Consider the following 25,902-nt stretch of genomic DNA (forward strand, 5'->3'; position numbering starts at 1 on the left):
CCTAACTATAGGGTTGCAGGTTCATACAGCAATTGCACCCCTATCCTCCTATGGAGACACCATGTTGCCTTCCAGAGGGCTGCACCACTGTATTTCCCTACCAGTAGTGAATAAGTCCATCTCTCTTTCCACATTTTCTCCAGAACTTGTATCTCTCTATTTATTTTTTTAAACAATTCTATGCACACATCATACAATCCAACCTAACAAAAAATCAGTGGTTCTTGGTATAACATAGCCATGGCTTTACTACCACAATACCAGATACCACTATATGAGGTATTTATTGACCATCATTGTTCATTCTAGGCCTCACTAAGTTATATCATCCCAGTCTTCATTCTCTGTCTCTCCTCCTGGTGTCATACATGACCCCAGTCCTCCTCTATCAACCATACACACATTCTGCTTCGTTCAGTGTACTTTTAATGTTGTGCTCCCATCAGATAGTATTGTGCTATCTATTTTTGGGTCTTTGCAAATCAGTCTGTTAAACATTCTGTGCTCCTTCAGCATCAAATGCTCAGTCTCAACACTCTTTCTGTCTCCTGATAACCTGTGTTCTTAACTTTAACTTTCAAAGTTCGCTCATTAATGTTAGTTCATATTAGTGAGTCCATATAGTATTTTTCATGTTATTTTTGGCTAATTTCACTCGGCATAATGTCCTCAGGTTTCATCCACATTATTACATGCTTCATGACTTTATTCTGACTTAGAGTTGCATAACATTCCATCTTATGTATATACCACAGTTTGTTTAGCCACTCATTCGTTGATGGAAATTTGTGCTGGCTCTATCTCTTGGCAATCATGAATAATGCCACTATAAACATTAATGAACAAATGTCTGCGTCCTTACCTTCAGTTCCTCTGAATACATACCTAGTAATGGAATTGCTGGATCATATGGCATTTCTATATTTAGCTTCCTGAGGATTCGCCAGAGAGCCTTCCAGAGTGGTTACAACATTGTACAACCCCACCAGCAGTGAATAAATGTGTCTCTTTCACCACACCCTCTCAAACGCTTGTCATTTTCTGTTTTTTTTTTTATATTGGTCATTCTAGTAGGTATGAGGTGATACCTCATTGTAGTTTTGATTTGCATTTTTCTAATAGTAACATTAAGCATCTTTTCATATGTTTTTGAGCCATTTGTATTTCCTCTTCGGAAAAGTATCTGTTCATTTCTTGTGCCCATTTTTTAATTGGGCTCTTCGTCTTTTTGTTGTTGAGTTGTAGGATCTCTTTATATATTCTGGATATTAAACCTTTATTTACTATGTAGTTTCCAAATATTGTCTCACATTGTGTAGGCTGCCTTTTTACTTTTTTGACATGTTCTTTGATGCACAAAAGTGTCCAGTTTTGAGGTGATTCCATCTACTTATTTCCTCATTCATTGCTTGCCCTTTTGAGTGTAAGGTCTAGGAAACCACCTCCTATCACAAGATCCTTAAGATATTTCCCTACATTTTCTTCTGAACTTTTTATCATCTTAACCCTAATGTTTTGGTCTTTGACCCATTTTGAGTTAATTTTGTAGAAGGTGTCAGATAGGCATCCTCTTTCATTCTTTTCATATGGATATCCAGTTCTCCAAGCACCATTTGTTGAAGAGGCTGCTCTATACCAGTTGAGTTCACTTGGCTTCTTTATCAAGTATCAATTGGCCATAGATGTGATGGTTCATGTCTGAACACTCGATTAGATTCTGTTGACAGTACGTGTATCTTTGTGCTAGTAACCATGCTGTTTTGATCACTGTAGCTTTGTAATATGCTTAAAGCCAGATAGGGTAAGACCTCCCACTTCATTTTTCTTTCTCAAGATAGTTTTAGCTGTGGGAACACCCTACCCTTCCAAATAAATTTGATTATTGGTTTTTCTATTTTTGTAAAGTGAGTTGTTGGTATTTTAATTGGTATTGCACTGAATCTATAAATCAGTTTGGGCACAATTGACTTCTTAACTATATTTAATCTTCTAATCCGTGATCATGGTATGCCCTTCCCTTTATTTGGGTCTTCTTTTATTTCTTTTAGTACTTTCTTGTAGCTTTCTGTGTATAGGTCTTTTACGTCCTTGGTTAAATTTATTCCTAATACTTTATTCTTTTGGTCGATGTTGTAAATGGAAGTTCTTGATTTTTCCTCAGATTGCTTATTGCTGTTATATAGAAACTACTGATTTTTGTGTCTTGATCTTGTATCGTGTCACTTTGCTGTACTCATTTATTGGTTCTAGTAGCTTTACTGTAGTTTTTTTTAGGATTTTCTATATACAGGATCATGTCATCTACAAACAGTGAAAGTATTACTTCTTTCCTATTTGGATGTCTTTTATTTCTTTTTCTTATCTAATTGCTCTAGCTAGAATTTCCAGCACAATATTGAACAACAGGGATGACAGTGGGCATCCTTGTCTTATTCCTGATCGTAGAGGAAAAGCTTTCAGTCTTTTCCCATTGAAGATGATGATAGGTGTGGTTTTTTCATGTATTTCCTTTATCATGTTGAGGAAGTTCACTTCTATTCCTATCCTTTGAAGTGTTTTCATCAAGAAAGGATGCTGAATTTTGTCAAATGCCTTTCTGTATCAATCAAGCTGATAGTGTTTTTTTTTTTTTCTCTTGAATTTATTAATGTGGTATTTTATCCTAGTTGATTTTCTCATGTTGAACTACCCTTGCATACCTGGGATAAACCCCCACTTCATCATGGTATATAATTATTTTAATGTGCTGCTGGATTTGGTTTGTAAGTATTTTGCTAGGTTTTTTTTTGCATCTATATTCATTAAAGAGATCGGTCTGTAAATTTTCTTTTCTTATAGTATCTTATAGTATCTTATAGCCTGCCCTTGGTATTAGGATGGTGTTGGCTTCATAGACTGAGTTAGATAACTTTTCCTTCTCTTCAGTTTTCTTTAAGAGTTTGATATGGATTGGTACTAATTCTTTCTTGAATGTTTAGTTGAATTTTTAAATGACTGATTCAATCTCTTTACTTGTGATTCTTTTCTCGAGGTCTTCTATTTCTTCTTGAGTCAATTTTGGTTGCTTTTCTAGGAAGTCATCAATTTTGTCTAAGTTGTCTAGTTTGTAAGCATGTAGTTGTTCATAGTACCCTCTCATTATCTCCTTTATTTCTGCAGGGTCAGTAGTTATGTCCACCCTTCTATTTCTGGTTTTATTTGCATCCTCTCTCTTTGTTTCTTTGCCAGCCTAGCTAAGGGTTCATCTATTTTATTGACTTCTCAAAGAACCCACTTCTGATTTTACTGTTTTTCTCTACTGTTTTCATGTTTTCAATTTCATTGATTTCTGCTCTTATCTTTGTTATACATTTCCTTTCGTTTGCTGTGTGATTGGTTTGCTGTTCTTTTTCTAGTTCCTCCAAGTTGAACAGTTAATTCCTTGATTTTTGCTGTTTCTTCTTTTTCAATAAAGGCGTTGAGTACACTAAATTTCCCTCTCAGCAGTGCCTTTCTTTGCTCATCCCACTGATTTTGGTATATTTTAGTCTCATTTTTGTTTGCCTCATGATATTTACTGATTTCTTTTGTAATTTCTTTCTTGACCCCCTGGTTTTTAGCCACCTTATATTTTGGAATTTTCCAGGCTTCTGTCTGTTATTGATTTCCAACCACATTTCAGTATGATCTGAGAAAGTGCTCTGTATAATTTTGATATTCTTATATTTACTTCAACCTACTTTGTGCCCCAGCATGTGATTTGTCCTAGAGAGTGATTCATGGGCACATGAGACGATTATATATCCTGCTCTTGGGTGAAATGTTCTGTAAATATCTATTAAGTCTAGTTCATTTATTGTGTTATTCAAGATTTCTGTTTCCTTGTTGATCCTCTGTCTAGATGTTCTATCTGTTGATGAGAGCAGTGTTTTGCAATCTCCAACTACTATTACAGAAGTGTCTACTTCTCCCTTTAGTATTGTCAACAATGATGACCGTGGGCATCCTTGTCTCGTTCCTGATCTTAGAGGGAAAGCTTTCAGTCTGTTAACTATTGACCATAGCATGCATTTTCACTTTTCCACCACACCTCTCTACTATTGACTCTTTGTTCACTATCGAACCTTTGAAATAGTTCGTATGAGAACTTATTTATAATTGTAGATTTAATCAATGGAATTCTATGGCACTATTAATCCCCTTTCAATCTTTTTCACCTTCAATATGATAATGTTTTTTGTAAGCCATTAATTACTTACTATCACTTCTATCCATTTCCCTGCATTTAGGTTCAGTGTCATTGGGTAGCCTATACCCTGTCTCTAGCTTTTGTGTACCTCTAGGTCTGCTACATTCTACAGTATAACTTCTGAGATTACCTTTACCAGAATCATAATAGCGAAATCATGCAGTATCTGTCCTTCTGTGTCTGACTTATTTCACTCAACATTATGTCCTCAAGGTTCATCCATGTTGTCGTATGCTTCAGGACCTCATTTTGACTTACTGCTGCATAATATTCCATCATATATATATCCCACGTTTTGTTTATCCACTCATCTGTTGATATGCTCTTGGGCTGTTTCCATCTTTTGACAACTGTGAACATTGGTGTGCAAATGTCTGTTTGTGTCACTGTGTTCAGCATTTCTGGGTATATACTGAGTATTAGTATTGTCAGTTCATAAAGCTAGTCAATATTTAGTTTTCTGAGGAATTCCCAAACTGTTTTCCACAGTGGCTGCACCATTATACATTGCCACAAACAGTGAAAAAGTGTTTCAATTTCTCCACATCCTCTCCAACATTTGTAGTTTTCTGTTTGTTTAATAACAGCCCTTCTTAAAAGTGTGAGGTGGTATCTCATTGTAATCTTGATCTGCATTTCACTTATGGCTAATGAAAATGAGCATCTCTTATTGTGCTTTTCAGCCATCTGTATTTGCTTTTCAGAAAAGTGTCTATTCATATCCTCTGCGCACTTTATAATTGGGTGTTTGTTCTTTTGTCGTTGAACTGTATAGTTCCTTTATATACACAGGATGTCAAGCCTTTATCCGATATGTAATCTCCAAATATTTTCTACCATCGAGATGGCTGCTCTTCACTTTTTTGACAGTCCTTTAAGGCACAGAAGCTCTTCATCTTAAGGAGTTCTCATTTGTCTTTTTTTTTTTTTTTAGCTTCACTTCTTGTGCTTTAGGTGTAAAGTTTAAGAAGCTACTTTCTATTACTAGATATTGAAGATGTTTCTCTGCATTTTCTCCTAGGAATTTTATGGTACTGGCTCTTACAGTTAGGTCTTTAATCCATTTTGAATTAATTTTTGTATATAAGGTAGGGGTCCTCTTTCATTTTTTTGGTTATTGACATCCAATTCTTCCAGACTCATTTATTGAAAAGACTATTCTGTTCCAGTTCAGTAGATTTGGGGGCCTTGTCAAAGATCAGTTTTCATAGATTTGGTGGTCTGTCTCTGCATTCTTAATTCAATTCCATTGGTCAGTACTTTTCTCTTAGTGCTGGTACCATGCTGTTTTGACCACTGTGGCTTTATAAAAAGTTTTAAAATCAGGATGTGTAAGTCCTACCACTTCATTCTTCCTTTTAGTATGTTTTTGGCTATTCAGGGCTCCTTTCCTTTCCAATAAATTAGATGGTTTTTCAAGTCTTCAAATAGTTTTTTGGGATTTTGGTTGGTATTACATTGAACCTGTAGATCAGTTTGGGTAGAACTGACATTTTAATGACATCCAACATTCCTATTCAAGAGTATGGAATATCTGTCCATCTAATTAGGTAATTTTTAAATTTCTTTTAGCAATGTTTTGTAGTTTTCTGTGTACAAGTCCTTGACATCCCTGCTTAGGCTTTTTCCTAGATACCTGATTTTTTTGGTTGATATTTTGAATGTTTTTTTTCCCTCAGATCTGTCATTGCTTGTATATAGACACATTACCGATTTTGTACATTAATCTTTATCCTACCACTTTGCTGAATTTATTAGCTCAAGGTGTGTCTAAGCTTGTGTGACAAGCCCGTAGCTGTGTCACAGATTTCTCAAGGTTTTCTAAGTATAGGATCATGTTCATGTCATCTGCCAATAATGAAGGTTTTATTTCTTCCTTTCTGATTTGGATGTCTTTTATTTCTTTCTCCTATATAATTCCTCCAATATTGTGCAATATTGACTAATAGTGATGATAGTGGGCATCTTGTTTTGTTCCCAATGTTAGGGAGAATGCTTTCAGTCTCTCACCATAAAGTATGATTCTGGCTACAGTCTTTTCCATATGCCCTTTACAATATTGAAGAATTTTCCTTTAATTCCTACCTTTTCATTTTTATCAGGAAAGTGTGCTGAATTTTGTCAAATGTTTTTTCAGCATCGATTGATATTATCATGTCATTTTCTCCTTCCAATTTTTTAGTGTGCTGATTGATTTTTTAATATGCTGATTGATTTTCTTGTGTTGAATTTTCCTTGCATTCCTGGTATAAACCCACTTGGTTGTGATGTATAATTCTGTAAATGTGTCACTGGATTAAATTTGCTAGCATTTTGTTAAGAATTTTTGCATCTATATTCATTAGAGAAATTGGTCTGTAGTTTTCCTTTCTTGTAGCATCTTTATCCAGTTTTGATATTAGAGTAATGGTAGCTTCATAAAATGATTTAGATAGAATGCCTTTTACCTCAGTTTTTTGGAAGAATTTGAGCAAGATTGGTATTAGTTCTTTTTGGAATGTTTGATAAAATTCTTCTGTGAAGCCTTTTTGTACTGGGATTTTTCTTTGTGGGAAGATTTTTGATGACTGATTGAATCTTTTTACTTGTAATTGGCTTATTGAGATCTTCTATTTCTTATTCAGTCAGTATAGGTAGTTTGTGAGTTTCTAAGAATTTGTCCATTTTATACGAGTTGTCCAGTTTGTTGGCATACAGTTATTCATAGTATTCTCTCTCTTTTTTTTTCCCTTCAATATCCTGGTAACAACCCTCCTCTCATTTCTGATTTTGTTTGCATCCTCTCTCTTTTTTCTTTGCAGGTCTAGCTAGGGGCCCATCAATTTTATTGGTTTTTCTCAAAGAACCAACTTTTGGGTTTTTTGGTTCTTTCTAATTTATTGTTTTCCAGTTTGTTTATTTCTAATTTAATCTTTGTTATTTCTCTTCTTTTATTTGCTTTGGAGTGGTTTGCTTTTCTTTCCCTAAATTCTCCAGGTGAGCAGTTAAGTCCTCGAATTCTGTTCATTCTTGTTTTTTAATATAGACTTTTAGGGCAATAAATTTCCTTCTCAGCACTGCCTTTGCCACATCCCATAATTTCTGATATGTTGTACTCTCATTATCATTCATTTCCAGGTATTTACTGATTTCTCTAGCAATTTCTTCTTTGATCTACTGATTATTGAAGAATGTGTTGTTTAATCTCCATATATTTGTGAAAGTTTTGGTTCTTTGGTGGTTATTGATTTCCAGATTCATTCTATTATGTTCAGAAATAGTACTTTGAATAATTTAAATCTTTTAAAATTTATTAAGACTTGTTTTGTGCCCTAGCATATGATCTATCCTGGAGAACGGTCCATGAACACTAGAGAAGAATGTATATCCTGGTGTTTAGGGGTCGTAATGATACATCTGTTAGGTCTAATTCACTTATCACATTGTATAGGTTCTCTATCTTGTTATTGATCCCCTCTGTTTGGTTGCTTTATCTATAGAAGAGAGTGGTGTATTGAAGTCTTCCATTATTATTATTGACTCATCTATTGCTCTCCTCAGTTTTGCCTATGTTTGTCTCATATACATTGGAGTTCCTTGGTAAGATGCATAAACATTTATGATTGTTATTTCTTCTTGCTGAATTGTCCCTATGTAGTGTTCTTCCTCATCTCTTATGACATATTTGCATGTAAGGTCTATTTTGTCTATCAGTGTAGCTACTCCTCTTTTCTGTTGGTTATAGCTTTCATGGAATAACTTTTCCCATCCTTTCACTTTCAATCTATTTGTGCCTTTGGGTCAAAGTTTCTTGTAAACAGCATACAGATGGTTCATATTTTTTAATCCATTCTGCCGATCTCTATCTTTTAGTCTGAATTTAGTCTGCTAAGGTTCAAAGTTATTATGCGAAAGCAGTTCTTGAATCTACCATGTTTTCCTTTGGTATTTTATTTTTTAGATCTCTATATATTTTTCCTCTCTCTGTTTTTGTCCTTTAAGTTACCGCAGGCCCCTCTTGCCTATCTTTTTTTTTCAGCCAACCGGACTCCCTTTAGTATTTTTTGGTCAGGCCAATCTCTTGTTAACAAATTCTCTCAACATTCGTTAGTGAAAGTGTTTAATCTCTCCCTCACTTTTGAAGGACAACTTTGCTGCATAAAGATTTCTTGGCTAAAGCAACTTTTTTTCATAATTTTAAATATATCATATTACTGCCTTCTCACCTCCATGGTACCTGTTGAGTAGTCCAACTTAATCTTATGTGATTTCCCTTATATGTGGTGAGTCATTTTCCCTGACAGCTTTCAGGACTTTCTGCTTCTCTTCAGCATTTGAGAGTCTGATTAGTATGTGTCTTGAAGTGGGTCTAATTGGATTTGTTCTATGTAGAGTTTGTTGGGCTTCTTTGATTTGAATATGTATGTCTTTTATAAGAGTTGGGAAGTTTTCTCCAATTATCTCCTCATATTTAATCTTCCTAGCCCTTTTCTCTTCTCCTTCTGGGACACCGATGATTGTTCTATTTGTGTGCTTTGTGTTGGTCTTCATTTCCCTGAGATCCAATTCGAATTTTTCCATCATTTTTGCCATTTATTCTTTTGTACATTCAAATTCAGTTGTCCTATCCTCTAGTTCACTTGTTCTTTCTTCTGCCTCTTCAAATCTGCCATATATTTTTTATTTGATCTGCAGTATCTTTCATTTGTGCAAAGTCTGCTGTTTTTCTATTTATTCTTTCAAATTTTTCTTTATGTTCATCTAGTGTCTCCTTTATATCCTTTATGTCTTTAGCCAGTCCATTGAATTTATTTAGGAGATTAATGTGAACATCTTTTATTAGTTGTTCCAAATTCTGTGCCTCCTTGGGTGTTTTACTTTGTCATTTGGTTGGGCCATATTTTCTTGCATCTTCCTGTGGTTTTTGATCTTCTGTTGCCTTTTAAGGCATTTGATTATCTTGATAGGATTATTTTGAATGTTGCTTCCCTCGCTCGTCCAAGATTTTTGTAGTTCCTTGGGTTTATGTTGAAGGTCCCTGTCCCAAGGCCGGTGATCCAGCTGTAATTGAAGATCTGTTGAAAGCTAGGCAGAAAGGCAGTTTATCAGTTCTGCATCTTCCCAGAAAATGGTGCCCTTTGACCACCTTTCCCCTCAGGCCTGACTTTCTTCACCTAAGTCAGCTGGCTGAGCTTGGACCCAACAAGGTGCAAAGCCTGTCAAGGTGGCAGGTGTCCATGTAAGCTGAAAGCTGCCATCCCCAGGGCTTGGGTTCTGCAGTGTGCATGTCAGTGGGGAATTGGCTTGTGGCACTATGTGTCTCGTGGTTCCCAAGCTCCTGCATGGAATGACCTTGGACTGTGGGACTGTATATTTCAACAACCCTTGCCCACAGGTTGCCTGGGGGTGCCTGGCAGTACAGCATGCACACCATTTAATTTTTAACAGTTTCCTATATCTTTCCCTCTGAAAAAAACATTTTGCACAGGTTTGTGTAGCAGCTGCACATTTAAATAGCATTTAACCATGTGCTAGGCACAATTCTAAGTGCATCAGAAATATGTGTTCATTCTTCCCAACAATACTGTGAGGTAAGTGTTTTTATTATTTCACCATTTTGCATATGAGACAACTGTGGCATAGAAAATCAAGTGGCTTGATCAAGATCTCAGCCAGTAAATGGCTAAGAAGGATTTAAAACCTAGGGAGTGTGACCTCAGAATCCAGTGGATTCTTAAGCCACAATGCTACATGTGGAAATAAGCATGTTCAATATCTATGAGTACCTTTGATTTCAGGCAAGAAATCGTTTTAGTTGTCCTCCTTGCCCTTGTAGAGTTTCCATTATACACCTGAAAGTCAGCAGGAATCTCCTTTTTGTGCTTTGCTTTTTGACAGACTACTATATTGCAGCATTTGCTATTGAGGCATCATACACCTGCACATGCACACTTTTATTTCTCTTTTGGTAATGTAATGTAGTCCAGAGTTGGCTAAAGCCAGCAATATCTGATTCCCTAATATTATTTTCTTTCAGATATTCTGTGTATTCTTTCCTCTTTATCTACCCCAGAGAATAGACTCTTCTAACTATTGAAGTCTGCTTACAGCAGCGTAGAGAATTACATATAAGCAAAAATAGTTTACTACATTTTGGATGGAAATATAACAGTATTCTTCAAGCCACTATGAAAGGACCTGGAACATATAGCCAATGATTAAAATACACCACATGGGCAGGCCAGGTGGCTTAGCAGGTAGAGTTCTCGCCTGCCATGCCGGCGACCTGGGTTTGATTCCCGGTGCCTGCCCAAGCAAAAAAATAAAATACGGCACGTAATAAATATTATCCAGAATTTTTATTTCCAGGAATCTAAAGGATTTAGGAGAGATGAAGAGAAGAGGTGAAAAGTGAAGGAGAGAAAGGAGAGCAGATAAAAGTAAGGAAATATGGGAGAGCAGAGAAAGAAAAATCAATAAGCAGGGAATCAGAAAGCAAAGTCTGAGTAATCAAGCTACCAGAGGTAAATGTACAAATGACACATGAAGAGAAATACCCAGAAAGTCCTGTAATTCCATAGAGATGTGGAAAGATAGATTTTTCAATAGCAATTTGGCCTTTCAGAATTTTACAGATGAAAACTTTTAAAACCATTTTTGTAACAATAGTGATAGCTTGGGATAGCCTCTGGTTTGGGTGAAGCTCATGACCAAATTGGGGTATAATATAGAGATTATTCACACTGATATTCTTTTCTTACATTTTGTATTTTGCACCATGCTTAATTTTTGAATATTAATAAATATGCTTTTCAATATCCATCTCTAATCCTATGCAAAATCCTTATTATTCCCCTTCTGACTAATCTTTTCTTCCTTGTCTTTCACTATGGGAGGTGATACTTTAATACTCTCACCTAGAATATTGCAATGCTTTTTGAAATTATCTGGACCTTCACTCCCTCCTCCTGTAGCTTCAAATTTTTAGAGAAGCACAGTTCTATAATAAAGTAGTGTATATTAAGAGAACCCCTTGGGCATCCCTTATATACATTTTATATTTGTTTACTTTTAACTTTATAAATCTTGCATATTTATAATTTATGAATACATTTATGAGTATTGATGGTGTATTCTTAAATTTATTTTACTGATAGATAATGATTTGTAATTTAAAATATTCTAGGGAATCACTGCTATTGTAGAAAGTGCATGGCTTTTGAAGAAATGCATGCAATCCTGAGTTTAAAGTCTAGAATGCCATCTCGATTATTAGCTTAATTGTCTTGGGTGATTCACTGAGACTTAAATCACAGGTGCTTTTTTTTTAACATATATATATAATAACATATATATATAATACTCTGCATTGTTGCATTGGTGTTAAGAAGATTTGAAATTTGAGTGTGTATATATATATATATATATATATATATATATATATATATATATATATATATATATCTCCTAATATGTACTTGATGGTGAGATCTATTGCTATTTTTTGGTTCTCCATAATTTTATGATTTAGCAACTAGGAACTTAAATTCTGTTTGTTTATATATTTTATGTTCTTTTCACGTTTTCTGTGAAAACTTGCACATCATATATTTTTGCGTAAATACTATTTCCTGTAGTCTATGTATAGCAATATTTTAACTATCCGTGTCTTTTCAACTCTTACGGTTTGTATTTCTGAATTACATTTTTTTCACATGGGGTGGAGAAGCAAGTCCTGCATAATTAAACCAAGCAAAGTATTTCTCAACATTATTTAAAGCAATGTTTTTCAGGTTATTTTTACTAGACCCATAGGAAGAAATATCTTTTGCATTGCAATCCAGTAATATACAGTGTACACTCATCTATGGACTGAAACAGGGAATGTGTGATGCAGCATGCTATTTTCTCATCTGTAAAAATCCCCTCAGTTGATTTACTGATGCATTTAAGGGGCATAACCTGCAATTTGAAAAATATTGTACTGAAGATCATAGAAACACAACAACATTCACTATTTGTCATTATATGCAATGAAGAGATGATGTATATAGAAGTCTTTTGGCTGAGCCGGCATTTCAACCTTGATATAATGTTTTTAGGTTATTTCAAAAGCAGATCATCTCAGCTGAGTTTGAAATTGTTTTATCAAAAGTAAATGCAATAATAAAATGGTTTATTTTTCTTGTGTTTTTTCAAAGTTTATTGATGCAACTTATAAATAATTTTTTTCCTTCTCTTTTGACAGATTGGCTACTTGGTCTTCTTACGACTTTTTATATTTTTCCTGCATGGTCACCTAAAAAGTTTTAAAGAACATTTACTTAGGCTTCAACCATATTTATGCGGTAAAATATCTTTTACTTTCTACATAAAATTTTCTATTTTATGTTTTATTTTGAGATGCTCAGACTCTCACTGTAAAGATCTTAAGTTGTGTTTTATTTTTCATGAAAGTTGATAGAAGTGGTATTGAAGAGCACAGCCTCTGGGTCAGGTTGCATGCTGTCAACTTTTTACTTTGCTGTTTAACTAGCTATGTGACTTTGTTTTTGACTCAGTTTTCTCATCAGTAATAGTATCTACCTTACTAGATTGCTAGGAAGTTAAATTCATATCGCAGTATGGTAATCCTAATAGCAATGTAGATGCAGGACGGGAGTAAGGAGGGAGTGGGTGCAGGAGACCAGTTAGCTGGGGCACTGGTTTAGGCAAGAGTTGTTAAAAATGTTAACTGTTACTTGACTCCCAGGGATGAGCCTGGCCCTGACGTTGTGAGATGGAGAATGCCTCCTTGACCAGAAGGAGGAACAGAAAAGGACCAAAATAAAGTTACAGAGAGATTTCATAGAGTCAAGAGGCTGTTCTGGAGGTTACTCTTATGCATGCTTCAGCCAGATACTGGAAACTACCACAGTATGCCAAGCCCCAACCAACAGTATTCTTGAAAATCCTAGCGAGGGCTCTAGGCTCTATCTATCTAAGTTTCTATAAAAGTTTTTCTTAGTAAGCTTATTTTACCCTGAAGATTGAGAGGAAGATCAAATGAAAGGAAGGAGGGGTAACCAAAAATTAACAAATGACTGTGACTACTGACTCATTGTATAGATACTTCTTTTTAGTGTCTAGTGTTTGAGAATAGCCAGAAGGAAATACCTAAAGATGTTGAACTGTAGTCCAGTAGCCCTGGTCTTCAATAATGATTGTAAAACTATATAGCAAAAAAAAAAAAAAATGTTGTTTGCCCGTGTTTGTGTGAATCTACCTCTGAATGTTTTGCTTTGTTCCACTGATTTTATATATGTTTATAACCACACTGTCTTAGTTAACCTACCTCTATTGTAAGTCTTCAAATTGGGCACAGCGCAATACTAGTGGTCAGTAAGAGGGTGGGAAAAAGGGATATGGGATGTTGGTGGTTTTCTTTTTTTTACTTCTTTTTCTGGAGTAATGTAAATGTTCAGAAATGATCCTGGTGGTGAATGCACAGCTATGTGATGATCCTGTGAACCATTGATTGTATACTTCGGATGGATTGTATAGTGTGTGAATATATATCAGTAAAATTACATTAAAATGTTAACTGTTACATTGGAGATGGGATAGAGCGTAGTCATTTTGAACAATTTTTAGGAGATAAAAGAAGCTGGGTTTGGTGATCAGTTGGATATAGATTATATATATAAGGGAAATGAGAAACTCAAGAGGAACCTGAAGTTTTATATATTGACTAAACAGGTAGAGATATTAATACTCTAAACTGATGTATTTTGAGGGGACATGGGATATACTGAATTTGAAGATCTCTCTGGGTTTGGAGCCAAGGAAATTAATGAAGCCTGGGATGTAGATTTGAGAGCCATCCATGTTAATGTGGCTGAGATAACCCGAAGGTGAGGGGTGAGGAGAAATTAATGTTAGGAATAGGATCTTGGAGAATATAAACACTTAAAGGATTATTGGAGGAAGAGACACAAGTAAAAGAGAATTAAGGAAAATAGAAAGGAGTGATAACATAGAAATCCAAATAGGGGAGGTTCAAGAAGATAAACTTTATCAAGAACTCCAGAGGTATTAAAGATTAGGAGGTCTGGAAAGTGACGGGTTTCTGAAATGAGAAAGTCATTGTTGATTTTGAGGGAGCATCTCTAGTGGAATGGTGGAAGCAAAATTCAAGTTGGAGGTGAATGCAAAGTGAAGGGAAAGTTTGGACATCAGACAGAAATTGTGACTGTTTCAAAAAGAATAGCTATAAAGGGAAGGAAAAATATAAGTCAGTAGTTTGGATGAAAAAGCAAAGTTGGAAAGGAGAGATTTGTATGTTGTAGGCTAAAGGAAGGAGAGATTGCAGGTGCATTAAAGGGAAGAATATTTGATGGTAAAAGTCATGGAGGAGAAAATAGAAGGTAATAGTGGAGCTGTTTTAGAAACTGACCAGTATGTACCACTATTGCAAGTACAGGCCCTATTCTGAAAATGAGAAGGCAGTAGATCTACAGAATAGAAATTTGTGTCTATCATATAATTTGTTTTGATTCCTTCATTAAAGGATAAATAATTTTTGACTCCCTATAGTGTTCAGCATAGAGGTTCAATAAATGTTCAGATGATGATGACAGATTATCCTTAGTGGCAAATTTATTTGAGTAAAGCCTCAAGTTCTCACTTTAGGTTGTTATTGTGGATACATCTTAAGAGAACCAAAATCTTTGTTTCATATTAGGATAAAATTTACAGAGCTTGCCCTCTCACCAAATGCTATTAAGAAGAGCCTTAGACTACTACCTCTCTATCTTCAGCAACAGACTGTCTCCTTCCAAAGGCCATTAGCAGCTGCCGTCGGTCCACATAACTATTCAATAAAGGAATGATCATTATTAATTTTTCCATGGTGTGGATGGAGTGAAACACAGATTGCCTAAAAGTTCATAGAAAGAACAACCAGAGATGGTTATGTTAAATATCACTTAGTTTTATGTAGAATGTCGTAATTGTTGCCTCTATTTAAAATGTATACTTAAAATTCAATAATAATAGCATCTTGAAAAGAAATAAAACCAGAGAATATTGGGTTAAAAGCAATGACAGATTTGTTTGTAAAATTACAATTTCAAAGTATCCATTGTGAATAGAGTATCTATTATAACTTGATTTATTTTCAGCTGGGAGCTTCCAAGCATTGTTGAGCAGTAACTATATTTAATTGGGCATTTAGCCATTATACAATTGCTGTTCTGAATTATATAAATTCTCATGTATGACTTATTTACCTTGTAATTTTCTGTTGCGCCACCAGGGGTCATACATAACATTATAAATCTTAAATAGAGGGGCAATGTATCGCAGTTTCAGCATCTAAGGACTGAATTTAATTATAGTTTAATAACTAAAAGAGAAATGAGGCACAAAGCAAGATACTAATGAAATATATCTCATAAATTATTTTTTCCTACAATAGCACTTTCTTTCTCTGGACACTCATATTACAAGTATCCAAACATCTCTTCAAATGTGGAGTTCATCCTAAAAACTGCAGAAATTATATATAATAAAGAACTATTATCTGAATCCGTTTTTAGCCTGGTGGAAAACAAGGAAGGAGATGAGAACATACATTCAGATATGGTGGGTAATAGATGTATCAGATAAGTTACTGTGCTTAAATATTTGTGCTTGCCGATTTAGTAGGCATTGCTGAAGATAAAGTTAGCTGAGGGGTAAATAGCAAAGGCACATTTCCTAGATAGTATTTAATAGGATTAGTAGTGGGGCATAAATATATACCACTAACACTTTAAATGGAATAATGCTTTAATACATTTTTTTCTGTAGATACCATCTCAGCTATTTAACTAAAAATTACATAATTTAGATTGCCTTAAACATTAATATTTTACAATGTTACATTTGTATGAAAGTATTGTATAATGTGTAAGTTATACATTAGATTAAACATAATATTTTTATGCTTCCGTATTCATGTGTAAAAATTTTAATATACCATTAAAATCAACTGAAAGCTTTTGTTTATAGCACAAATTTGAAGAATTAAAATAATCTCTAGTATATGAAAAATCTCATAATTTCTAACTCAGGTATTAGTGATTAGCATTAGAGAAAACTGCCCTAATTATATATGTTCTTGATCCATAATAAACTATGTATTATGCAGACACAGCTACATTGAGCTATATCATTGTGTGTATACCTTATGGACTAATGTACTTCAAAAGAGAAACTTCAATCTCTGGTGTTAATAGTATCTTTATTTCCTTTCCTCACATATGTTCCAAAAAAGAGTAGTGAGCACTTTGAAGCCTGGATTCTTCTATTATTTAAGCTTTTGTTAAACATATTTATTAGTATATAGTTTATAAATAGAAAATTTGTGTTTCTCATAATTTCTAAAAAAAAACGAGAGCCATAAATGCTTTTAACAGAATATGAGAAAATTTAAGGAAGATTCTGTTTTCAAATAGCTTTATCTGTGAGTTACCTCACAGTTTTCTCATGCTTCCCTTGGACCCTTACTAAATTAACTATAATTTAAATGTATGAGAAAAAAACATTTTAACTGCATCTATTTGTATTCTTTCTAGAACTAAGTGTTTTGGCTCATTACTTGGTGAACCATTTATATGTAGAGTGACATGTACTAAGTAATTTGGACCTTTTGCTTATAACTACTAATGAATATAAATTGTTTCATGCGGAAAAGGAGTTCTTGTTTTTAAGTTTAAAAAATGTTTTAATGATAAATATGTAATCTAGATATTGAGCATCAGAAAGAGCACTGATTATGAAAAGAGATGACTGTCATGAACTGGCTGTGTGATCTTGAGAAGGTCCATTAAACTCTCCAAACCTCCATTGCTTATCTTTAAAAAAACATCTTCACCACCATCGTGGCTATCATCATAATATCTGCCCTACTTAATCTACAGCGTTGTTTGGAGATTGAAAGAAATCATGTGCATTATAAATTTTAAAGTGCCATGCAAATGTAAATGAGTACTGCAAATTTATTTAGATGCTAATTTTAACTGAGGCAGTTAAATGTAATAATTTTGATCTAAGGACATGGTTATGCATACTGAAGGTAGGAATTTGAGTGTTTTTCCTTTAAAGAAAAAATTTATGGTACTGCCATGAACATTCTGGTTATGAGGCAGGTAACCTTTAATATTACTCTGCTTCTCTTTGAGAATGAACCTACTTTTGTCACTCTTGTTGCACATACGCAGCAATGAAAGGAAGCTTATTGCTCTATCTGGAGTGGAAGGGACAAAGCTGTTAGCATATGAAAAGAATATATCTGCTTAGAGAGGAAGAAGTCACAGTCTAGCTGTGTCTTTGTTCTACTTTATAGTGCAAAAGGCATAGATTCCACCCTTTTGTGAGTCTGTGAAGGAATTTAATGGATTTTGACCTAGCAGATTTATTGTCCTCCTTTTTCTCCTCCTATCTCCTCATAATACAAAGAATTAAAAAGTTAGTGTAGTCACAGTGCCACCAAAATTGCCAATTCAGTTCATCAGTGCTTGATTACATGTCTTAATTTCCCCCCAATTTCCATAGCTGAATCTAAGCTGCTGTGCCCAGTTCAGGTAAACATTTACTCTTTCAGTATTGATCTGTCTCACTTTCTAGAAAGAGAAAGGGGGAAAAAAGAGATATAAATAGGAATATAGAGGATGATTTCACATTCATCATCTCTTTTCTTAATTATTAGTAGCTATAGTAGATCATTTGTGGATTTCTTTCTAGAACGCCTATCCTCTGAGATTGCTAAAAGGTCCATGACATTATATATTATAAAATATTTGATTTTTCTATATTATTATATGCATTGGAGTAAAAATATAATTATTTAATTTGTTGTCAAAATGCCATTAAAAATGCCAACAGTGATTATGTAGGGCACATACATTATGAGTATTGGTTCTATTTAAAAATTTGAAATTTCCTTTCATCTGCTGTTGGAACCCATTTCTCCTTTTAATGTCCTTTTAAGTTGATCCAGACACAGAGGTCCCCAGTGACTGTGAGGAATGGTAGACTTTAATTAGCTCTGTGGATTGCAGAGTCAGAGGCCGGATTAAAGTTTTCAACTCTGTCCCTTACTCACTAACAAAGCTGAATTTGCTAAGCACATTTGTCACCTGGTAATGATTTAGTACTTTGGAGAAAGTAGATTTAAACTCAGCTAAAATGTAGTAGACCCTTTACTAAATAATTTTGTCTATCCTAAAGCCCAAAAAGTTCTCAGAAAACTAGCAACCACATAGCAGTTTACCTTTTAATGTAGTTAGCAATATGTTTTCTGTCAGTTTCAGTACATGCCAAACCAAAGGCTTTATCTAAGTTTGGGACATCTTGTGCTGCACTGCAATTGTAAATGGCTACTAGGAGTTGGATTAGTCTGAGACATAGGTTCTTTAAAATTAGGAGCAGTATTATGTGATTCAGGCTGTGCTACTCAGATAATACATTTGTATTCAGAGGCCCTGACACAGCAATGCCAACCATTCTCAAAATGGCTGAAAACAAGGATGAATCCTTAAAGCTGTCTCTAAGTAGTCAAAATAGAGACCATGCTTCAAAGCTCATTTCTGTTTTAAAAGAAAGCCTTGACAGACACGCAGAGCTGCTATACTTTAAATTTGCCTAAAATTCAATAGAATGTGGTTATCTGAATTTTCAGCTAATGGCAGATTAGACAGCACATTTGTAAGTGGGCACAAGGCACAAGCTGCGATAACAGATAGCCCAAAGCTGTGCTGCAAGGGTGAGGGGTGGGGAATGAAGGAACTATGGGAAGTGGACGTAAATGTAAAAATACAAAGTTGGCTCTTTGGTAGTCATTTAATGCTGCACTTAGTGCTTCTCAAAGTATCCATGATAAAGGATTTTTCCCAACTTAAAGAAAATTTCCATTCCAATCACAGACTGATATTTTGCAAAATTCAATAATAATGGATTACTAGAAAAATAAAGTGAAAGAGACATACACAAAATACAAGGTTAGAATTATTTAAATTGGATTGAATTTATTTAGATTTATTCTGCCAAATTACTGTAAGATTTCCCAAGTACTTATTTTTAATTTCTGTGCCCATCTTGTTAATGTTCACAGATAGCATTTGTCTGTCAACCACACCTTGACTACGACTGATATATTGTAAAAATAAGGGACCCTACACCACTTAGCAGCACTCAAAGTATCACAGCCTCTGGTCCGCCACTCTTATGATGTATGTGACAAGTGTATCTACCCACATAATCATCATTATATTGATTCATCCAAAATCAAAATTACTATATTTGTTCTCTCTTTTTTGAAGGAAGCAGTAGAAATTTTAGCAAGATTTACATGAAAATGCTTGAAACATATAAAATGCATGAGTATTAGTGATAAGCTCCAATTTTCTGGAAAATTCAAAGTCCAAGACCACCAGAAACACACTTACAGTTAAGCAAGTTGGTTTTATTACTTGTTGTAGCAAAGGAGAACACATACCATTGGGAACCATTGGGTGTCCCAATAAGAGGGTGTTAGAATGAATCTCTCATATGATTTGGACTTTTGTTGGGTGATTTGGGGGTGGGTGTAAGAAAGTGGGTGGTTCACTCTAGATTGAATGCTGTCACAGAGAGAGGGCAATACTGATTGGGTATTTTGTTGGTGGTATACTAGCATTGTTCTAGTCTGTGCTTAGAAAAAAGTTGTCAAGTGGTCTTTTATTGCATTTTTATCATGATCTCGGAGTCATATTGTCTGACGTTGGTATTCTGTGACTTGGTTTATATACAACAGGAGAACAAAACGACCTGGCTGTCAGCACCAGGCCGTCTTGTAATAATACTGATGTCAGATCGGTTCTGGGTACCAGGGGTGGCTTTTTTCTTTCTCAATGATAAGTAAAGTGATATCACATAAAATTGAAAATAAACTTAAATATTGGTCATTGTCTAAATTCTGACCTTTCTTTCACCCAGTGCTTTCAGGGAAGTTTCAGGAAATACTTTCAGGAAAGATGGTGCATGTGTTAACACAAGAATTTTGGACTTAACTGAATAATCTACATAGCCATGCAATATACATGATTTGGGAAAAAAAGGATTAATTGATTGAAATTAATTAGTCAAACCATCCAGAAGTTTCAACACATAAACACGTAACCTATTTATTGAGAATAAGGTTGCTACCTGTGGACTGGCCAGCGTGTAGACTGAAATACATAGAGCAATTTGTGAAAAGAATGTTATTATTATGAGTTCCACTTTCTGAGACTGTACCCCGAAGTAGAAAATTGCATTATTTGGATAAAATGTGTGCGTTTTTTGAGGTCAACATATCTCAGTCTAAGGCCTTATTTCATTTTAGAGTAGAGCTTTTCTGTGGAATGTTCTAACATTCCAAACACCTTCCACTTGCTTTCTTGAGTTATTTTTCCCAAGAGTCGGTAACCTCATGTAGAGATTTTGTCTTATGCATACCTTTATTTCCACCATCAAACAGAGTTCCTGATAAAAGAGAACAGTCACATCTGTGGGCTTAACTAAACAGTTTAGCAGAAACTGTTAAATGACTTAGTTTTTAAAATTTATAAATGAACTTCTGACCTTCTATCTTCAGAGTACTCTACATTGAGATTATCTTTAACTTGTGATCCTGCAGTTGTTTTGTATGATGAATAATAATTACAAAGCCCTTTAGATTTTTTAAGTGTTTCTTTTTGAGCATAAAAACATAAAATATCAACCAAGTTAGCTTTAAGTACACATCATGGGATGCAAATTTGAATTTTTACTGTTGACAAAAATTCAGTGAGAGTGCTTTATCATCGTCTTACTATAAAATCAGGCTCCCTTACACCAATTACTTTAGGAGACCAATTAAATCTATAAAACTGCCAGGAAGCTCTCTAAGAAACAAACAAAAGCAACAGCTCATTTGTTATCTGAATTTGTAGGCTTTTAAGTTACTTAACTGTTGACCATGCCAAGCTAGACATCTATTTTAACCTTTGACGTGGAAATCCACATTTTCAAGCCTAATTTACAGTTAGATCTTGCATGTTCAGCCTTTCCTCTGTCCCTTCCTCTCTGGGTTTCAGGGAGAACTAAGTCACATGGAGTCTAAGCAGCACAGTTGTACATATCTATTTTTGTTCCTAAAAGGATGCAGGGTTGTTGTTCTATTGTAGAACTCATATCATTGAACACCAGGGATCCATATGAAAACTTAAAAACACATTGTTATTGATGGTCCATGTTAGCGATTTATACTTACAGAAATATACTTGTGTGAATTGCTCTGTTTGATGAAACATGACGAGTAAGAAAATGTGCATTTTTGTTTGTGAATATAAATAGTTTATTTTCATGTTTATTCAAGACAAAAAACAATTTCCTGGAAATATTTTTATATTTTAATTCCAGGGGCATTTGAAACTTAATCAGGGAGGGTATGAAGTTAACCACCTCCTCTGGCACTGTGTTGCTGCTTGGTCTTGTGTTCATCATAATAATCCTCAGCTGAGCAATGTACTTGAACATGTCATCTCCCATAAAACGCAGCTTCAGAAGGAATGCTGGTAAGTGATTCTATAAATTCAGAATAACTCATGAAACAACCTTTGTGCTTAAATGTTAAATAACCTTTGTACTTAAATGTTAATCACACCTTAGTTGACTATAAAAAAAAATTATAATCTCAGTTCCTAAAGGCAAGGGCAAATGATATATTTTGTATTAGTTCATTTAATCAATAAATTGTTCTTATCTTTCTTTTTGTTAGAAGTGCCTGCATATATTGCGCAGTTTATCTTTATTAAATGAAATTTGTTATTGGTAGGAAATTCATCCAGCATTTAAAACATCTTTATTTTTCAAAATGTTAGGCAACAATGAAGTTGTTAGGCAACAATGAAGTTCAGTTTTACTATCCTTGAAGGAAATATACAAAGATTCTGTTTCTTTGAGTATAACAAAAATGAATCTTGACTGATAAGCATTAGTTTCTTCCTGGACATAAGTTAATTTGAGAAGGAAAAAAAATCTTAATTATGTACAAAGGAGGATATGGGCTCAGTGGTGGAAGGAATTTGAAGAGTACTTCTGAGAAAATTGGTCAGAGCATATCCTTTTCCAATATTAAGGAGATCAGAGCTTTGAATTCCCTTTGCAAGGTTAATGGTAATAATCTGTCATCCCATATCAGTTGCAAATTCAGTTGCCATACATTTACCTTAAAATTAGTTACTGTTTTTAGGCCTCTGGCCCCTCTTCATGAGAGGCCTCTGTGTACTTAAATTCTAAGTCCCTTGGGATCACCTGTAAGCTCTCCTAACAATCGAGGTCATTCCTTATAAAAACAGATCATTTTCTCACTTTTATTTGCAATGTTTTTGGAATTACGGAACAGATAAAGATTACTGGAAGAATGAATGGCTTAGAACTGACCTTCTTTCTTAGAAATTGCCTAGTTTGAAACTTCCTCAATCTCATGGTATGATGGGAGGAAATCAGTATTACAGTTTGACAAAGATTGTGATTTTTATATTTAACAAATAAAGATTATATTTCTAAAGGGGAATTATAAATGGAACTATAATATGTTCCTTATAAAGAATACATAATATAACATTTTAAAGATAGATATTAATATAGTGCAACAAAATTAGAGATTCTCTTTTGGGTGAATTAGACTACTCTATTCTATCATCCATAGAATTTCAGTTGATTAAAAAAAATAACCTAAAGCATATAACAATGCTTAATGCATAACTTTGTCTAATTAATTTCAAAGTACTATAATAATTAACAAATAAATAAGTTTCAGTAAGTTTTGAGACAGAAAAGGTGTCCAATTAAATATATCTAATTTTGGAAGTAAATAGTTTCTTTAACCAATTTTCAGTTTACTATATTGCATCATCGTTGTTAATTTAATTTGTGAATGATTCATATTTAAGATTGTCTATAAACATTTATGGACTAGTTAACTTTTTATAGTTAGTATGGGTGTGAGGGGATTGGATACAAAACAAAGCCATTCTCACTTTGAAAATGAGGAAACTGAGGCAAAAATACAAGTGAACGGTTCTCTGCCCATTTCTGATGCTAACAGCCAGGATTTATCCCTACCTGACTGCTTGGAACCCCCCCTTGTAAAAAGATCCTGCAATATAGAAAGAAACATCGAAGCATTTGATTTCATTTGAGATTTGTAAGGGGGAAGGCCATAGGGTGGCTTGGAGCTGTGTACCCCAGAAAAACGTGTGCTTGAACTTTGTTTCATTCCTATGGGTGTGAAACCATTATAAATAGGTTCTTTTGATGAGGTTAATTCAGTTAAGGTGTGGCCTAATTGAATCAGGGTGTTTACTGAAATCCTTCACAAGCAGAATAAAATTTGGACATATGGAGAGAAAGTTACAGGGAGCAACTGAAAGCTAAAAATCAATGAAACCCAGAAGATATGGGAGAAGAGGCTGCCATGTGCATTGCTATGTGACAGAGAAGCCAGTGACCAAGTATCCCAAGTATCACTGTCAGCCAGTCGCAGAACAATTCAGTCTTCTGGGAGAAAGCATCACCTTGATGATGCCTTGACTTTGGACTTCTCCTAGCCTCAAAACCATGAGCCGTTGCTCCTCTTGTTTAAGCCAACCCATTGCATGCTATTTGTTTTAGCAGCCAGGAAACTGAAATAGCCGAGTATCTACAAAAGGACTCAAGGCATGCAACCACAAAATTAAAGCAGCCTCTTGGGGAGAGGGAGAAAAACAAGGAAAGGAAATACACTGAAGATGATAAATTACAAATCAAGAAGGGAAAGTAAAGGAAAAGAGAATGCAGAAGCCCCCTCTGAGCTGTCATGCCACTAACCTTCATCCTAGAAATTTAGCTGCCATGAGCTTCAGAGTTTGATGTAAGGCAGATTTCCATATAATGTGATTTAATTTCATATGACACTTCATACTCAATGCTCCACCCTGTGGTTTGGCATTTTGTAAACTGTCCCATTTGCTCTGGGGAGATAGCTCAACCCAGCACAAAAGGCTTTCTAATCTAACATGAAAATAATGAATTGTGTATATAATTAAATTATTAGCCAACGAAGACTGCTGAGAAATGCAGTATGGCATTTCAGTAGAGCTGTATAACATATAAAATTATGTCTCCCAAAGCAAAATAGCCAATTTAATGTGCTTCATGAATGTATTCCAAAAAAGCTTGGCAATTTAAAACTATATTGACATGGCAAGTGTTTTCCAAATGTATTTATGTTTGCATCAAAATCAATCTAGCAAAGAATGAACTATGAACTGCTTTGCATGGGAAACAAGGCCTTTACTTTGCAGCCTGATCACTGATACCTACATTGGCTATATCTCTGGACCCTGGTAATTATACCATTTATGTGACGGTCTAACCAAACCATTCAAACAGAAGTTTGTGTCAATAATCCTTCCTCATTCTTCATGAGCTGAGATGTCACTGTAGGTCCCTACTCTTCCGATTCATTTTCTGAATTTCTTATTGAGTCTTTGATCCCCTGAGTTAATTATATTCACTTAATCTACATTAAGAGTAAATATGCAATTTATACTTTGTTACATTATCGTGCAGTGAAAAAGCATTCGACCTCAAATCAGAAGACCTGAGTTTTATTCCAGTCTTATCCTTCCTGTCTAAATTTAAGCAAGTCATTGAGCCCTTGAGTCTGTTTAGCAGTTAGAGATAATAAACTATCTCAAAGAGTTGTTGAATGAGAATAGTTTTTATAATCTGATTCTCCCCTAGATCTCTCATGTTTTAAAACTGAACTAGTTTTCCTCCCAAATCAGGGTCCTGTCAACTGAATTTCTACCTCAACACATGACACATGTTGACCAAATTAGCTCTTAACTATTCTACCTCACTTTCTCCCACCCAATCAATTGTCCTCCATCCAAACATTAACTACATTTCAGAACTATTGCCCTGCTCTCTATTTTCACTGTCACGGCTTAGGTTCAGGCCCTAATTGCCTCATGATCATGATAACTTTTGTAAACTATGGTAGCTTTTTTTAATGCAATTTTATTGAGATGTATTATATTTTCACATACCTTATAATCATCCAAACTGTAACATGAAGCACAGTGTCATCATATAGTTATGCATTCATCACCACAATCTATTTTTGAGCATATTCATTACTGCAAAAAAAGAAAAAAGAAAAAAGAATACCCGGCATATTCCATACGCCTTATCCCACCCCCTTGTTATTTATTTACTTTTTTCTTATTTTCTTACTCATCTATCCATACACCGGATAAAGGAAGGATCAGTTACATGGTTTTCACAATCAAATGTTCATACCATAAAAACTACATAGTTATACAATCATCTTCAAGAATCAAGGCTACTAGATTACAGTTTCAGGCATTTCCTTCTAGCTATTCTAATACACTAAAAACTAAAAAAGGATAATTGTATAATGCATAAGAATAATCTCCAGAATGTCCTCTTGACTCTGTTTGAAATCTCCCAGCTACTGAAACTTTATTTTGTTTTGTTTCTCTTTCCCCCTTTTGTTTAAGAAGGCTTCTTCAATCCCAACCTGAACTCCTGGGTCCAGGCTCATCCCTAGGAGTCATGTCCCACAGAGTGCGGAGGGCATTGAGTTCACTTGCAGAGTT

The 25,902-nt window shown here is 34.6% G+C and overlaps 2 protein-coding genes across 3 annotated transcripts in view; one reads left to right on the forward strand and one right to left on the reverse strand.

Moving 5' to 3' along the window:
* Positions 1-25,902, reverse strand: part of SLC25A46 (solute carrier family 25 member 46) — a 198,499-nt gene that overhangs the window by 130,224 nt on the left and 42,373 nt on the right. The gene's annotated exons all lie outside the window — the stretch shown is intronic.
* The window catches only part of TMEM232 (transmembrane protein 232), a 341,832-nt gene that overhangs the window by 71,768 nt on the left and 244,162 nt on the right, over positions 1-25,902 (forward strand). For both annotated transcript variants that reach the window (XM_077139001.1, XM_077139002.1), the window contains exons 7-9: positions 12,456-12,555; positions 15,666-15,832; positions 21,653-21,807. In XM_077139001.1, the coding sequence (XP_076995116.1) occupies positions 12,456-12,555; positions 15,666-15,832; positions 21,653-21,807 (422 nt within the window). The remainder of the gene's footprint in view (positions 1-12,455; positions 12,556-15,665; positions 15,833-21,652; positions 21,808-25,902) is intronic.

The sequence above is a fragment of the Tamandua tetradactyla genome, chromosome 21 (genome assembly GCF_023851605.1).
Source record: "Tamandua tetradactyla isolate mTamTet1 chromosome 21, mTamTet1.pri, whole genome shotgun sequence".
Classification (NCBI taxonomy): Eukaryota; Metazoa; Chordata; class Mammalia; order Pilosa; family Myrmecophagidae; genus Tamandua; species Tamandua tetradactyla.